Consider the following 17,366-nt stretch of genomic DNA (forward strand, 5'->3'; position numbering starts at 1 on the left):
CGTAGAGAAAAAAAAATTCTGCGCCAAGTTGTCGGACTCCTTCCTGATTACTCATCCTTGCCTTAAAATATTTATAATTAAATATTAATACCAAAATAATTCTTTTACGAAGATTGCTAGCCATTGCATGCAGGCCCAGCTGGTTGATGGGCTAGCTTTAAAGTGTCAACTGAAAAGTTTCATATTCTGATTCAAAACTCTATCTAACAGATGTACGTCATATTCAAGCAAGCAAACATGCGCTGTAGCAAGCAATTACTGAATATTGACCAACCAAAAAGAAAATATGCATTCACATACATCAGCATAAGTAAATGAGTTTGACTAATCTCTGTGAAATTTTTCTCTGCGTGCAATCATGAACTAAATTACACTAATAAGAGCAACTCCAGCAGATCCTCTAAATAGAGCCCCTACTTCGGAGGCTAAGTAAAAAAAATGAAGTTCAGCAGGGTCCCTACTAGAGCCCCCATTTTGGGGAGGCCTCTAAATTCCCTCCCACACTCCCCAGACCTGGAGGGTCCCTCCGAAGATCCCCATCCACGGTTATTTTGGCGCGGAATAGAAAACTCCACGCACCTCCATCCCGCACCTCCATCCCGCACACGGCAGTCCGCTCACCTCCCTCCATCTCGCTCATCCCGCGCGCAGGCCTGCGCTGCCTCCTTCCCTCTTCATCTCTTTTCCCCACCAAGACCTCGCTAGGTCATGAGGAGGATAAGATCCAGGCCAGCCTGAGCTCTTGCTGAAGCATGGGCTACGGCGTGCGTGGATGTGCTCCACTCCAGCTGGCACCTCCAAGCAATGTTCACTACCATGCCACCAAAGAAGGCATTTCAGTTTATTCACTGTTGGCTCAAGGTGTGGAATTGTCCCAAGTTTCAAGCAATAGATAAATTGCACAAGAGATCAAGGCCCAGCAAGTCTTCCACACTATCTGAGAAAGGTCCTGAAGAAGAAGAGGGGGATGAGAAAGGTAAGAGTCAGACTCCTAATTCAGCACGGGCAAGCCAAACTAAGAGGCCAATTGGAAGGAAGAAAGCAAATCAAAGGTTGAAGATCGGAGGAGATGCAGGTCCATATAAAGAAGCTATTGAGGAGTTGATCTTGGATAAGAAAGAGCAGAAGAAACTGAGGGAGGAGGAGAAAAAACTGAAGGAGGAGAGGTGGAAGGATACGAGGATGATTCATCAGCAAAAGATATTCTTGGAAAAGGAAAAGTTCATTTGGGAGCAAGAACAGAGGATCATGTTCTGTGATGTGAGCACCTTGATCTGGATCAGAAGACCTATGTGTTGGCAATGAGGGCACAAATTGCAGCACAAAAGATGGCTGCCTTCAATAGTGGATTTGGCAGCAGGTTTGATGGTGTGTTTGACTCTTTTAAAGGTGGTGATGTCAATGGAGCATCACAATAGGTATGTATTATGGTAGCATGCTTCATTATCGATCATTTTATCCTTGTGTTGTTCATTCCATTTGGCCTATTTAATTTTGTTTGATGTGATGGCGTTGTTGTATATCCACAGGTATATGGAATTGATGCATTGAGCATTCTAGTATTGCAGTCCCTTATACTGAATTTTGGTACATGGTAGCATGTTTCATTTCTGATTGCATATTTTTTACAATGCAGGCTGCGGTTCTTGAAAGGGTCCAGTGTCTTCACTCTCCAAGTCTATTTGCACGTTTGTTAAAATTAGAACATTTTTAGTCTTGGTTAAAATATTTGTATTTTGTGGCTTCACCTGGATGCATGTAACTTCAACTCACGTGCTTGTTCAAACTGTGTGATGGTTTTGCATTTTAAAGTTAGTGAGCTGTGAATATGGTCATTTTCATTAAAAATTTTGAATTTGAATATGGATCGTGTGTTTCAAATCACAAATTTAGAAATAGTCCACTACGCATTATTAATATTTTAGTTTGAATTAATGTTGTGTGAAATGAAGAATATACATAGAGGATGTGTGCGAAAATAAAAGAAGAAATAAATAGGAGTTCAAATTTAGAGATCCTTACTGGAGTTAGTTGTAGAAAATAGGTCCCTAGAAGCCCCTACTTAAGATGTAGGGGTCTCCGTTTAGAGCTATTGCTAGAGTTGCTCTAAAAATAGAAACAAAAAGATTATATATATCATATATGACATCCACGGCTCGATGCGTGAAAGCTTGGATCCCTGTGGTCATCAATCATTTTTATCCGTGTGAAGCTCCTGTAGAATCACAACAAGAGCCGAAATGAAGACGTAGTCGACATTTGGAAATACGGTGAGACCATAGTGGTCTGTTCCCAACAACGTGCTCATGGCGCTATGCTGACGGTGCATCTGCATAACCCGATTGTACACTTGTTAACAAACTTTCTATAAATCCTCAAAGCATGATCAGAAGCACAACCAAGTTTTGTACTCACTTGAGCTATCAAGGTGTTGGTGTTACCAAGATAGAAAGAACACGCTCTCTCTTTGAAGCTACCCTTCATCTTGAAATCGCAGACCTCATGTGAAGTGTTGGAAGCCAAGTAGATGTACATCTCTGTTTTAAACGGTTGGATGATTGAAGATTTCTTGGCAGTGAAGAGCAAATCACTTGATTTCGTGCTGTCCCCTCTATACGCTTCCCATGTGTTGTGCATACTAATTACCTGGCAATGCACATTGATTAGTGATGCTAGATAATTGGTATTACCTGTCATATCAAAAACTTTATCCTTGGCAATTAATATGAACAGTTGAAATACAGTGTTGGGATTAGGAATAGTGACAAATGAATTCATAAATGGAAATCCTTTTAAAGGAATAGTGACAAATGAATTCATAAATGGAAATCCTTTTAACCTTCATACTCATGTTTTTTTTTTACGAAAACAGGAGGGGCCGCTACTGACCACTACAGAGAAGGAAAATAAATTGTACAATGGTCTGCAAGACCCAAGCTAAAATATAATAAGAACTATCCGAAATGATCAAGCCAGGACCTCAGCCGCGTTTTTTCACTCTCCTACCCCTTAAATAGAAGAAGCTCATTTCCTCTCTAAAGGATTGTTTCAACCTCCCTTCTGCTAAAGCTTAAACCGTACTCTCTCTATCCCAAAATATAAGGCATGATCAAACTTGACATATATGATCTACACAATACTAACATTTGATTCTTAATATCTCCCATACCATAATGTTTGTAGCAACAAAATTGTAGCCATATGAAAGTAGTTTTAAATACAAGTCCAATGATATTTTTTGTAAGACAAACTGTAGGCCAAGAATCTCAGTTTAAATCTTGAACTGCGCGCGCTTATATTATGGGATGTCGGGAGTATATTGCACATTGATGCATTAAACCATTTAGGCTATGAGATAATTACATTTAAAACGATATAATCGGATGAGTGAAATACACTATGGGTTCCTAAACTATTTTCACATTCTCATATGAGTTCGTAAACTCTCAATGGTCATCTAGATCCTTCAACGTACTTTTCATGTGGTTCATTCCAACTCATCTAGGTCCTTCAAAATTTGTACTAAACAATACTATTCTGAAAAACATTATACCTTTAATTTATGTATTGCTCAATCAATCGGAAAGGGTCCTAATATTGTTCTTTTTTTTTCTTGAATCCTGCCCATTTCTTTTCTATATCCAGGGAGCCATCTTAATTTGTCAGTTTATCTACTCTGATCCCATCTTTATCAGTTTATTATCTACTCCGATCCCATCAAGTGAATCTACAAAGGGATCGGAAGAGCAGAGAAATGCACGGATGGCTCCATTTTCCATCCAACAAGTAATTGCATGGTTTACCTTCTCCCGCATGCAGAGGAGGGGATTTCCGTTGGCGTCGAGGAGGAGGCGGCGGTTGTGGATGCTGATGAAGGCGCCCTTGACCCTGATCACGACGGCGCCGTTGGTGTCGGTGATGGTGAAGTCGCCCTCTCGCAGGCCATACTTCTCCTTCACGCTCAGCTGCACCACGTAGGGCGCGCAGAAATGCGGGGCCACCACCGGCACCGGCTCGACGATGCCTCCGCTGGGCTCCGGCGGCGGTGGCGCTGGGAGGGGCGGCGCCGCCATCAAGGTCTCGCCGTCGCAGGTAGCAGCGCAAGGGGCTGGTCGTCGGTTTGGATACGGGGCTCATACGACGTTCTTGCCGGACGTGCACAGTCGTTGGGCCGGGGCTCTATGTTTTGCCAAAGGAAGCCAATCGAGGGACCTCCTGTATTATAGGGGGATTGGTGCCAAACCCAAAAGAATGGACGGTGCATGTTCTTGGTGACCCAACCGCCAAGTGAGCTGATCCACTAGTTTAACTCTCTCTTTTTTTGTGATGCGAATTTAACGTGGTGTGAAGCCTGAAACTTCGAACTTTTTGACTCAAGCAACAAGACTTATTACGGTAATTAACCTCAGTACTCACTGTCCAAAGTCTCGGATGAATTGGACCTGGGACTAGAGAGGCAGTAGTCCCGGATCTAAATTCCTTTCGAACCTTCTTGATGTGCACATTCGATGCACGTTTAGTTATAGAGAATAGTCTTCAATCGAAAGAGCAAACTAAAAACGACATGACTCGTTTTGGTTAAGAACATTCAACTATTATTCCAAAACTTAAAGCAAACAAACATGCACTGCAAAGATCAATCAAACAGAGTAGCGCTCCTCAATCGAAAGCAAATATACAATAATGTACATCAGCATAAATCAACGAAGTCCAGTATGCTGCTAGCATAATTTGACATGTAAAAATTATGACCCGCGTCGAACTCGATGGAAGTTGTTGTTCATCATCAGTAGTTTCGGTCCCTGCTGTGAACTTCATCCAGAACCACAACAAGAACCGCGACGAACACATGGTCGACGTCAGGGAACACGGTAACATTGAACGTGTCCTTTCCCAGCAGGACATTGGAGGCAGTGTACTTACGGCTTATCTGCAGCACAAAAAAGTCGAAATAAGATATGTTATCTAAACATTTTCAAGCACAAAATTGAAAGCATGATAAGAAGAAGTAGCTAGAACACTCACTTGAGCAATCATGGTGTTGGAGTCGCCGAGGTAGAAGGCGCAATCCCTGTCGAAGTAGCTGCCCTTCAGCTTGAAGTCGCAAGCCTGCTGGGCGGTGTTGTTCCCGGCCAAGAAGACTTCCAGCTCTGTCCTCAGCTGCAGGAGCGTGGATCTCTTCACGGTGAAGAGCAAGTCGCTCGCGTTCGAGCTGTCCCCTCTGAACACCTCCCATCTGTTGTGCACGCTGAGTACCTGGTAGTGCGATGTAGTCAGGTCAGGTGACTTGGAATTTTCAATTTAAACTTTTTTGTTCGGGTTTATTGGATCTTTGCTACTTTGTGCATCGGAGCAAGAAGGATCGATCCATCCGAATCTGATCATGCCCAAAAAAGAAGCAACAAAGAAGAGAAATGGATGGGCAGGTAGGATGGCCCAACTCGGCGTGTTTACCTTCTCGTGCATGGAGAGGATGGGTTGTCCGGCGGCGTCGACGAGCACGCGGCGGTTGCGGACGCTCCAGACGCTGCCCTTGAACTGCAGCACGACGGCGCCGCTGGGGTCGGTGACGGTGAAGTCGCCGCCGGTGAGGCTCTTGACCTTCTTGGTCACCGTCAGCGGCACCACCTCCTTCGCGCAGAACTGGGGTGACACCACCACCACCGGCGGCGCAGCCGCCAAAAGGGGGTTCGTTGCCGGAGGGCGACGCCATCGGTCGTCGATGGGGATCGCCGCCGCTAGCTCGCTTTGACGCCGGTGCTTAGAGTTTGTCTTGATCGACGGACTTGATCGGGGGCGGCAAGGATTATTCTTGCTGTCGTCCTTGTAGGCTTGTTGCTCTCGTTTGCTGTTGCCGTTGCCCCTTGCCCGTTGGAGTATATATAACACACGGTTGAGTTGACGGGAGGACGTGGAGGTAAGGCGCGTACTGGCCGTGGACCGTGGACTGTGGAAAGATCTCCCTTGGTGGGGCCCAGGAAACTCAAATGATTGGGGTGAAGAACAGGTCAAGGCATAATCACCACAAATCTGTATTTTTATAGTTTCATTTTCTCTTTGACCAATTGATCAACTGGTCAATGATGGATGAGAGTTTTGAATAAAATTGCTTACAAATATGTTGAATAAACGTTGCCGACGTTGTGTTTGATACCTAGCCAAATCAATTCAACTTCTTACTATGACACGTGGACCCCACACAATATCATTATCATTTTTTTTTGCAGTGAGATATAGTTGGTGACATCTTATTTCATAGATTATTCAATTGCCACAAATATAAATATGCAAAACGGATACGTAGTTATTTGAGAGTTATTAGCACTTGAATATTGCTAATATACTATATTATCGGCCCCCGTGTTGCCACGTCCCTTCTATCCGGTGCCGGTGGCAGCTATATATTTGGCGAGCTTTTTTTGTCACATTTGAAGTACAATACAAGTACTGCTCGCCACCCTATCCATAAGGAAATGATAATTAATCCACGCGCTCCAACGATCCAAATAATTAATCCACGCGCTCCATAAATGGAAGGAAATGACGCGGGCTAGTTTTCCTTTTGCAGCATGTGGAGAAGAGAGGGCGAGAGCTCCCCCCAGCTAGCTTCTTCGTCGTCAACAACTCAACATCAGCAGCAGCAGGATCGATGGCGTCGCGCCATGCCCGCCAATGTCGCCGGTCGGCGACGGTGAAGTCGCTTGATTGCCTCTTCTTTGTCAAGGCCGCATGTGGCGCAGTGTGGGCCCACCACGCTCCGCCGCGTGCATGCCGCCATTGTGGACGGTCGTCGCTGTCTGCCCGTGCCGCGCTATCTCCGAGCTCGATCAATTTCCGAGCACACAGCTATAGCCCACTAGTAGAGAATTGCCTTTCCATACGCCTCCTTTTGTCCCGGTTTAAAGTTGGTCCGGGACAAAAGGTTCACGACATCCGCGCACCATAGAGGGTCGCTTCCCTTGTCGGCCGTCCCCATCAATCCCCTAACCCGTGTCGGGCACACTTCTCTTGGTACAAGGCTCCACAGACCCAGCCTCTACCGTTCTGTGATCACACTTGTCACCACATGCGGTCGCAAGGGTCACTGGTGGAGGGCTCACCAACCGGGACCTTTTATCCCGGTTGCAAAGGCTAGTGGGAAAAAAAGACTCTGAGAGGCATTTTATCCCGGTTTGAAACACCAACCGGGATAAAAGACCCCCCTTTTATCTCGGTTGGTAACACCAACCGAGATAAAAGGGTCAAGAGCCTTTTATCCCGGTTTGTAATACCAACCGGGATAATGTCACACCCTGAAATTTCCGAATTTCAGGATGTGAATAAAAAGAATAAATAAACAATAATTTTATCATAATTTTAAAATTTTCCCAACATTTAATTTTCTTTTACAGGAAATTTAGTATAGGAAAAATAATTATTTGCTTTTATAAATTAATAATGTTATTCTATGTCTGTGCATTCATGTCGTTGCATCTTAGTGTTTCTTGAGTGCAAAATTTTGAAAAATGCGTTTAGACGTTGCCCAGACCCTTGTGAGGTTTTTGCATCTTTTTCTGGAATTTATTCTCCTTTTCCTAGAGTTAAATCTAATTTTTGGAAGGCTCTATAATCCTTTTCACGGGCTCCAAGTATTTTATTTGGATTCTTTGTGTCCCAATCCATCTCTGAGATTTATCTCAGATTTTTCGGAATTTTCTAGGTATTTTTCTCGCTTTAGAAAACGAGTCCAGCTATTTCTGGAATTGTTTTCGCGCAGATAAATAAAATCAGAAATTCCGAAAAATAAAAAGTCAACTCGAAAATATCTTTTTCCGAGTGTGGCCTATATATATATCACCGCGTTCGTCTCGATGCGAGGATTTCCGATCTGCAAACCTTTTCACGAGTTGCATCTCCTAACTCCATAGATCTGAAGTCAAAGTTCGGTCTTCGTCAAACTCCGGCGAGCTTTTCCGGCGAAACCGTGGACTTTCGGCGAAAACCGACACCATCATAGAGTTCCTCTCTTCGAGCTCTACGCCGTGGTGTGGTGGATTGCATGAATCCGATGTCGGCTCCGTCGTCCTCCCCAACTCCGGCGAGCTTTTCCACCGCCATTTCTCATCTCTTGCCGAAGGTGAGCACACCATCTTGTTCGCCTTGTCGATATCGTTCCATTTTGCCGTTCATGCGCGAGATCGGACTTCGTTTCCACCTACCCCTCCTTCTCTCTCTCTCCCTCCCTCCTGTTTCTTTTCTTTCTGTACGCAACTGAAACCATCGGTGCCTGTCCGTTCGCCCCTGGCCGCCGCCTGCATGCTGCGCCACCGCCTGTGCGCCGCCGGAGCCGCCGGCCGAGCCTCCCTGCTGGCGCATCCACCCGCCGCTCGCGCAAGCCGCCCCGGCCCCGGCCGTCGCCGCCGGCAGGATCGGCCTAGGCCACGGTCGATGGCCAACGTGTTACCAGAGTTGGAAGGTTGAAGATGAGTTGGTGATTTTGCTATTAGGCCCCTGAGGAAAACTCAAATTTTCAGCTTAATTCTTGTGTCTTGGCAACTTCACAGAAAACCCCTCGATCTTTCCGGTCCCATTCAATTTAAACCGAGCCTCACAATCTTTTGGATCTAACCCTGTTATTTCTATTATTTGCGAGCACTATTCCTGGTGTCTTGCAAATTTTCCTTGCTAACCCCTCAGGTCTACGGTTAATTATGTTTAGGCCCCTACAACCTTGTTTAACCCATAGAATCTACGTTTTAATTCCATTTTCGTCCGTTCAAGTTGCGTTAGATTCATAATGATGTAAATTACACGTTAGTGGTAATGTTTTCCTTCACACATGTTTTTGAAAATAAAATTTATTTTAAAATTGATTAATGCCTGACAAACGAGTTCTTCTCTAAATAAAATCTATTTAGTGTTAAACATTGTTTTTCATAATAATTGTTAATTTGATTAATGCCTACTTCATACCCTCTTCTAAATAAAATCCAATTAGGTTATATATCGGTTTTTTTTATAAACTAAAGTTAATTGGAATAATGCCTACCTAAATAATTCTTCCAATTAAAAGCCACTTAGAGTTATACCTCGACGTTTCATAAATTAAATTCAACTTGATTGATGTCTATTTAATTTGTTTTCTAAATAAAATCTGTATAGGTTATATCTCGAGTTTTCATAATTAAATATTAATTTGGCTAATATAAATATAAATGTGTTTTTAATTTAATCTACTTAGTTGAACTCGAGATGTAAAGCTATACGCTTAGATGTCTACATGTATCTTATTTTTAAATTAAACGTTTAATTTGCATAAATTGTACTCAAATATTTATAAATAAAATTGGACTAAGCTTTACACCGTCTTTTCTTATGAAAATATAAATATGACTTGATTAATTCTAACTAAGGATATTTCTCTGAAATATCTTTACATTGCTTTTCTCAACTAAAATAAATAAAGCTTGTAGCTCTTATCTTTCTTTTATAATTCAAAACTCTCGATAGCTTTATCTTTTCAACCATAGTTCCGTTTTAAGCGTTCCTTACGTTCGCGTGACCTTAGATCGAGCCTTGTCGTTAGTACGCTCTTTTAAAGCTTTCCTTTTATTTTGGTGTACTGCTCTTAGTTGTATTTGTTTGTTTGCTTGTATGATTGTGCCGGTGATTGCTTTGAGAAGAAGGATCGCTGTTCGAAAGCTTTGAAGATTAAGAGTTTCAAGAGAGCAAGAGCCGAAGAGCAGTAAGAAGTAACTTGTCGCTGGAAAAAGGCAAGTGTGTCCTTGTGCTTTTATCCTAATAACTTTGTTTAATCACTATTGCATATGCTTGCATTAAATTTTATGGGTCCTATTAAGGTTTGCCTAGTTTTTGTGATTATTCCTTGCCAACCTGGGTTTACCTTTCTGTTGGGTAGCTATGCTTAGCTGCTATACTTGGGTTATGGTGGTTCTAATGAACAACATGGTGAACTTATTCTGTTTATGATATACCTTTTGTTGCTACAAGATTACAATATTTAATTGGAACATGGAGCGACCACCTAGGAAAACAGTGCTACCACAAGACTAAATGGCTCTGGTCTTGGCTGATTAATTAGAAACCTTAGTCTGGGGTGACCTTACTCGTGATGAGGCAAGAGGGGGGACTGAGTCGTTGCATTTTACCTGGGATGGGTGGTGCACGCCAGACACCGAAACCTTAGCGGGTTACCACTGACTAATGAATCTTTGTAAAGGCCTCGTAGCGTCCCTATGCAATCACACCTCGGAAGTGTGGTATTGTGCCTGATCAGCACAAGCGTGGTTGGGTCTAAAGTTCTTTTGAGCTTTTACGCGACTTGTGGGTAAAGATGTGCGACCTCTGCAGAGTGTAAAACTGATCGATCAGCCGTGCTCACGGTTAAGAGCGGCCTGGACCCTCACATGAGTAATATACTTGAAGATGGATTTAGATTGTGGTTTATGCTATGGTTATGGTTGTGCCATATGCTTATGGCTTATGTTTATGTTTCTATTAATTGTGGGTTGGTATATACTTATACCTTAGTAATTAGGTGCTAATAAAATTTGACCAACTAAAAATGCTTAATGTAGTAAACCGGTCAGCCTTTCCTTGTTTAACCCTTGCATTCATATTCTCCTCACACTTGCTGAGTACGACAAGTGCTCACCCTTGCTATAAACAACGTTGCTCAGAAGAAGAAGCTGCTATGAAGTTATTGTGAAGATGGTGCTGAGTCCTAGGCGTACGCAGCCCTAGTCGATTGCCTGTGAAGTTTGGAGCCTCCGTTTCCATAATTAAGCTGTATATCTCTGATGGTTTGTAAGTCTTTATTTGTATCTTTTTACGTGATACTGTTGCTGTTATTCACTAATGATGTCACTATATGTATGAAACTTGATCCTGGCATACATATAGGTAGCACTTGGTTTTGCCTTTAAAACCGGGTGTGACAGATAAAAGGGGATCATTTATCCCGGTTGGTGTTTCAAACCGGGATAAAAGGGTCCCCCAACGAGGTGACTGGAAGGTGGCTGGAAAGGGATTAAATCCTCGAACCCTTTTATCCCGGTTGGAAACACCAACCGGGATAAAAGGGGGTCTTTTATCCCGGTTGGTGTTTCCAACCGGGATAAAAAAGGGTCCCCCACGAGTTAATACAAAAGGATAGTATCCCCTACATAGTCAGATGTGGTGTGTAGGTGGGATGGCAAGGAAGCTACGCGCGAGGCTGGAGGTTGTGGGTTCGAATCCCACGAACCGCGCACGCGCATATTTCGCGTGAAAAATCGCGACGTGCGCGTGTGGGGGGGCCTCCTGGGAGCTCGGGAATTTTTTTTTTTTTGCAACGTCGGCCGTGGGTGACCCCTTTTATCCCGGTTGGTAATATTGTCCCGGTTGAGTGACCCGGGATAAAAGACCCCCCCCCCCCTTTTGTCCCGGTTGGTTTATCCCGGATGCATTTTCGGGATCTTTGCACCCTACCAACCGGGACTAAAGCCCAATTCTCTACTAGTGGCCATTGCAGAAAAGAGGAACAGACGCATTACTCGACCTGGATTTTCTACCACTCCAACCAACCCTTCTTCCTCTCCTATACTGGAGGATCTCCAAAGATTACAGCTTTATTTGGTTGGTTTGTATATGTGGGGCACTGGCTCGAAACTAAATTCACACAGGCTCTTTTCAAAATTCTCAAAATATAAACAAAATGAGAAGTTTTTTTTTCTTTCTCCCATGTTTGGATATCCCCGAGAGAATATGTCATGCAGATATGCACTCCCTCTGAGCCAATGTATACATATGCCCGTTAGGGTGCCTGATATAGTCTCTAATACGATACTCTGACTTCGATATTGCTACATAGCCTTTGATTTCATATGATACTTCGGTATGAGCAACACGGAGGTGTGATCAAGGTATGCTCTTAAGCCTGCCATCTGTCTCTGCTGGTTCTGTCTGCTGCTACCGAAAAAGGAGATTGTTCTATGGCCTACTTCTACTTTGCTACGTTGGGGGAGTGGAGGTAGGAAACGAAGTCCTTGCGAGGATCCGGAGGCCCACCTACTACCTGGGCTGCTAAGCATGTGTTTGATTTCGGGATCAAGTGGATTGGGTCTGCTCCAACCTAAGTTGGGTTCAACCCATCTCGTGTTTAGTTGATGAGGATGGATTCAACCCATGTTCTTGTTTGATTGTAATGTTGTAATGGTTAGGTGGGATAGGATGAATGTCATCTTAACACCATTAGCTACAGTAGATTGTGGAGCCCGCATGTCAACAGTGGGGCCTACTTATCATTCTCTTGTATTATGTTTTTTCTTCTACCTTATCTTCTTTCTCATCCTCCAGACCTCCACCCGCATCTGCTCCATCCGCCTCAACTTCCTACTAGCCTTGCCTTGACTCCCTGTTGGCTGTCGCCACCGCCCCCGCTAGCTCCGCTGCGGCTTCCCCTCCGGCCGTTACCACCGCTCCCCACCGGCCCTACCTCATCTTCCCTGCTGGCCCTGCCACAGCTTCCGCGCCGGTCGTCACCACCGCCTCCCGCCGGCTCTGCCGCGGCTTCCCCGCCGACCGTCGCCAATGCTCCCCGCTAGCCCGCCTCCATGCCGCACCCGTGCGGCTTTGCTCCATGGCCGACGCGGCCCCACGAGGCCTTCTCCGCCGCCCCGTCCAGCGCCGCTCGATGCGGAGCTGCCTCGCGCCGCTCGATGCGGAGCTGCCTCGCGCCACCCTCCCTCGCACGCAGAGACAACGGAGGAAGACACCGTTCATCTAGGTCAGATCAATTTCTTCGTTTTGAGCGGACCGAACGAACCCGGATATTGAGAGAATATTCCCTTACTGGGATGAAGCCAACCCACTACCTTTTCAACCAAACACCCGCTCAATTGGGTCCAACCCATTCCAACCACTTCAACCATCAAACCAAACACATACCCTTGTTGCTTGGGCCCAACTCTATCCCTTACTATGTCAAATTATTTTTGTAATTAATTTTTTAGTAAATTCCACCTACCAAAACATTAAGCAAACAAACATATGCGCTGCAGCAAAGAACCAAATAATAGTATTCTAATTAAAAATACAATAGTGTACACCACTATCACTACGGGAAACAAGAAAATTGCCGAGTGCCAGGGGCACTCGGCGAAGGGCAAAATACACTCGGCGAGCCGTTTGCCGAGTGTAACACTCGGCAAACGGCACACGGCAAACTTTGAGTCGGCAAACACGGATTTGCCGAGTGTTTTCTGTCGCGCACTCGGTAAAGTCTTTGCCGAGTGGCCATAAAACACTCGGCATCCAATTTTTGAAAAAAAATTAAAAAAACTGTTCCGCCGCCGCCACGACCACCGCCAGCACCACCAGCCACCACCGCCAGCACCACCGGCCACCACCGGCCACCACCGCCAGCCACCACCGCCAGCACCACCACTGGCCGCCACCGTCAGCCACCACCGCCAGCCACCACCGCCAGCACCGCCACCGGCCGCCACCGTCAGCCACCACCGCCAGCCACCACCACCAGCCACCAGCCGCCAGCACCACCACCACCGCCAGCCGGGAGGGGAAGGGCCGGAGGAGAGGGAGGGGAGGGGCGCCGCCCGCGCCGGAGAGGGAGGGGAGGGGCGCCGCCCGCGTCGGAGAGGGAGGGGAAGGGGAGGGGGTGGATCTGGAGGGGGGACGCGGCGGCGCCGGAACCGGAGGAGGTACGCCGACACCGTCGGCCGCACCACCAGCACGTCGCCACCATCCACGCCGCCGCCGCCGCCACCATCCACGCCCGCCGGATCCGGGGCCCCCGACGCGAGTCCCTGCCGGATCCGGGGCCCCCGACGCGAGTCCCCGCCGGATCCGGGGAGGAGGGGCGGATTCCCCGTCGGATCCGGCCGGATCTGGGGAGAGGGGCGGGGTGGCCACGCGAGGGAGGGAGGAGGGGAGAGGAGGGGGAGGGGCGCCGGTAGGAGAGGGAGAGGGAGAGGGAGGGAGGGAGGGAAGGGGCGGCGGCGGCGACGGCTAGCCGGCGGCGGGAGAGGAAGGTGGGGGAGGGGGGGGCGTCGGCCGGCCGGGGGTGCGCGCGGAGGGAGGGTGTGGGGGCGGCTGTTGCGGGCCGGAGGACGGGTGGGGGGGGTCTTAGCGGCGCGGGTGGGCTTGGCCCTTTGCCGAGTGTCCTACGTGGACACTCGGTAAAGGGTTTTCTTTGCCGAGTGTCCCACGTAGGACACTCGGCAAAGTTTTTTGAAAAAAAATTTAAAAATATCCAACAGTTTCAAAAAAATACCAAATTTTCACACGAACCAATATATGTTCTCTAGTGACTATACAAAAAGTTTTGTAGTCAAACCAAACTCGACCGTCACTTCGACTCTAAATCTTATCGAATCCTCTCAAAGTTACTATTCTTCTTCTTAGATGCTTCGGTTTGTAATCATTGTACATGATGAAATGTGCAAAACCTTCTCAATTTTTTTCCACAGCCTCCACGTATTATATCATCATATCATGACAAATCTCATGATTTTCAGACTTTGCTTGTTTTTTTACAATTTAAAAATACTACTACCACACGTTCATGGTCGTGTTCCCTGAACAAGACGTTCGAAATTTCTTTTCATTTCATGGGTCAGGTCTCAAATTGGGCCAAATAACATGAATATCATTTTTCTACTCATTTTGTTCCATAATTTGAATCACTTGCAGTTCAAATTTGACTTATACCAAAAATTTCCTTGAAATGTAATTAATTAAATAAATATAGCAAATAAATCCAAAAATATACCAAATTTTAACATGGAGTACCACATGTTGTATGTGGGGAGTAGAAAAAATTTCATGGTGAAAAGAGGAAAAAAAATTATTATTTTGCCGAGTGTCAAAAAAAACACTAGGCAAACCCCCCTATTTGCCGAGTGTTTTTTTTTACACTCGGCAAACCTCCCTCTTTGCCGAGTGTTTTTTTTTGACACTCGGCAAAGAGGGGGCTTTGCCGAGTGTTTTTTATTTGACACTCGGCAAAGCGCCGATTTGCCGAGTGTATTTTTTTTTACCGAGTGTTTTTGGCTTGGCACTCGGTGAAGAGCTTGTTTGCCGAGTGCTCGAAAAAAAACACTCGGCAAAAAAAAAATACACTCGCAATTTTAAGATTTCCGGTAGTGTATCAACAAAAGTTTGTTCTGCCTGATTTTTTTTATCGAATAACACTGTAGACCGTAGCATTGAAACTACTTGATGGATGCTTGGAATTTGTCGATGACGTCACGTCGTCATTTGGATCGATCCCTGTGAACCTCATCCAGAATCACAGCAAGAGCCGCAATGAATACGTGGTCAACGTTAGGGAACACTGTAACACAGTAGGTGTCCTTTCCGAGCAGTACATTTGACACAGTAAACTTACGTTTCATCTGCAGCACCAAATGGCAGGCATGTTTACTAAAATATGTTTAAACTTTGAAATAAAACTAGAAATTTGACACAATATTACCCACCTGAGCAACCATGGCGTTGGAGTTGCCAAGATAGAAGGCACAAGATCTCTCGAAGTAGCTCCCCTTGATCTTGAAATCACATACCTGCTCTGAGGTGTTCCGAGCCAAAAAGACACCCAGACTTGTCTTCAGTTGGAAAATTGATGTTTTCTTCACAGTGAAGAGCAAATCACGTGAACTCGTGCTATCCCCTCGGAACACTTTCCATTTGTCGTGCATGCTAAATACCTGCGGATAATGCGCTCTTTGTGAGGTGACGCAGAATCGGTATACTAAACACACTGAAGTATATTTACATACTCATTCCGTTCAAAAATAAGTGTATTCCTAGCTTTGTCCTAATTTAGTTAAACCATCTAAAATTTATAATGAAACAATAGTTAGCTTGTTTTAAATTCAGTTCTGCACTCTTGTATGTGATGCCTACATTATTCAAGCAATGAAGTTCAGTCTAAACCAGTTAACATAGTTTTTAGTTATGAATGTTCCTCCCCCTCCCACCCCAAAAAGTTGAAAAGAATAAGTAAAAGAGAATGATTATCAGTGGTTGATCTCACAAAATCAGTTGCTAGAACGCCCCGAAACCTTAAATCAAAATAGTTTTGTGACATGGACAACCAAAAAAACGCAGTCAAAGTATATTAATGTTCCGAACACGCATGAAATTGACAATCGGGTTAAAGTATATACTTGTTGAGTAAACTTGTATTTGTACGCCAGAACATAAAAATAGCTGCAACTACGTACAGTCCGGTTGCTTGGATATTTGCCCTTTTAATTTTTGCAAGTATTGTAGAAGCAACGACCAATCCTTCTGAACTCCCATGGAGCCCACAAAAGAAAGAAAGAAATAGATGCCGACCGGATCCGCTGTATTACCTTCTGCTGCATGGTGAGGATGGGCCGTCCGGCGGCGTCGTGGAGCACGCGTCGGTTGCCGACGCTGAAACAGACGCCCTCGACTCGCAGCACGACGGCGCCGTCAGCGCCGGTGACGGTGAAGTCGCCGCCGGAGAAGCTCATGGCCATCTTGGTCACGGTCAGCGGCACCGTGCGCGGCGCGCAGAACTGCGGGGACACCACCGCCACCGGTGCCGGCGCCGGCGCCAGCGCTGAAAGATCTCTGTACGGTGCTGCCATGGCCATGGGGATCGGATCGACGAAGCTGGCTCGATCCCCTTGTCGTCTCCGGTGGATAGATTTGAGTATTTGACGGTCGTGGTGCTCGAAGGATTTACACGCGCTTTTGCTGTACTCGAAGGCTCAGCTTCAGCTTCCGTGTGCTCCTCTTTGGAGTGTGACAGCTTTGAAAGGAAAGTGCGAAGATCTTCTGTGTAATTGCGAAGAAGGTCGGCGCATAGCGACCCTGTTACGTATCCGGCCGATCAACCAATCCAGAAATGAGAAATCATGCACGAACCCTGCTGTGTGAACTGTGGGCTGGTTTTTCTGAATGTCCAGCAGATTCAGGAGGCCTCATTCATTCCTAAATGGACTAGTTCGGCCATTTCAAGGGCCCAATGCGGGTGGCAGCCCATACAAGTCAGTGGACTCCTTACAACAAAGGGCACAGAATTAGTACACATTATTTAGCTTAGGCCCCGTTTGGTGCTTCTCCACCGATTTTTGGTGAAGCCCTACCAAATGGTCAATTTCAAAACGGCTTCACCACCAAAGCCGGGGAGAAGCCGCAAAACGGCTTACACTAAAGAGGAGAAGCCGAAAAAAGTAGCTTCACCGGCTTCTCCTCTCTCTCCAAGCATTAAGTGATCATAAAATTACATATATTGCCATTGAGAAGCCGTTTTACCAAACGTTTTGCAAAACGGCTTCAACTTCACTAAAAAAGCCACTCCACCGAAGAAGCCGAAGCTAAAGCCGTTTTAT

General features: G+C 45.7%; 2 protein-coding genes, 1 long non-coding RNA gene and 1 pseudogene across 3 annotated transcripts; 1 reads left to right on the top strand and 3 right to left on the bottom strand.

The window, feature by feature from the left end:
• Positions 1–1,979: 1,979 nt before the first annotated feature.
• LOC117846558 (protein LURP-one-related 10) lies at positions 1,980–4,263 on the bottom strand. Its single transcript, XM_034727769.2, has 3 exons — positions 3,804–4,263; positions 2,416–2,646; positions 1,980–2,329 (listed from the first exon to the last, which is right to left on the bottom strand). The coding sequence occupies exons 1-3, from the start codon at positions 4,071–4,073 to the stop codon at positions 2,189–2,191; spliced, it is 642 nt and encodes a 213-aa protein (XP_034583660.1). The 5' UTR covers positions 4,074–4,263; the 3' UTR covers positions 1,980–2,188.
• Positions 4,264–4,636: 373 nt separating this feature from the next.
• Positions 4,637–5,840, bottom strand: LOC117845619 (protein LURP-one-related 15-like; annotated as a pseudogene).
• A 2,020-nt stretch (positions 5,841–7,860) lies between these two features.
• Positions 7,861–10,897, top strand: LOC140221976 (uncharacterized). Its single transcript, XR_011897479.1, has 3 exons — positions 7,861–8,116; positions 9,663–9,752; positions 10,680–10,897. It is a non-coding gene; the product is annotated as an uncharacterized lncRNA (long non-coding RNA).
• A 4,166-nt stretch (positions 10,898–15,063) lies between these two features.
• On the bottom strand, positions 15,064–16,841 carry LOC117845781 (protein LURP-one-related 15). Its single transcript, XM_034726864.2, has 3 exons — positions 16,359–16,841; positions 15,480–15,707; positions 15,064–15,395 (listed from the first exon to the last, which is right to left on the bottom strand). The coding sequence occupies exons 1-3, from the start codon at positions 16,623–16,625 to the stop codon at positions 15,255–15,257; spliced, it is 636 nt and encodes a 211-aa protein (XP_034582755.1). The 5' UTR covers positions 16,626–16,841; the 3' UTR covers positions 15,064–15,254.
• Positions 16,842–17,366: the final 525 nt, after the last annotated feature.

Source organism: Setaria viridis, chromosome 2 (genome assembly GCF_005286985.2).
Source record: "Setaria viridis chromosome 2, Setaria_viridis_v4.0, whole genome shotgun sequence".
Lineage (NCBI taxonomy): Eukaryota > Viridiplantae > Streptophyta > Magnoliopsida > Poales > Poaceae > Setaria > Setaria viridis.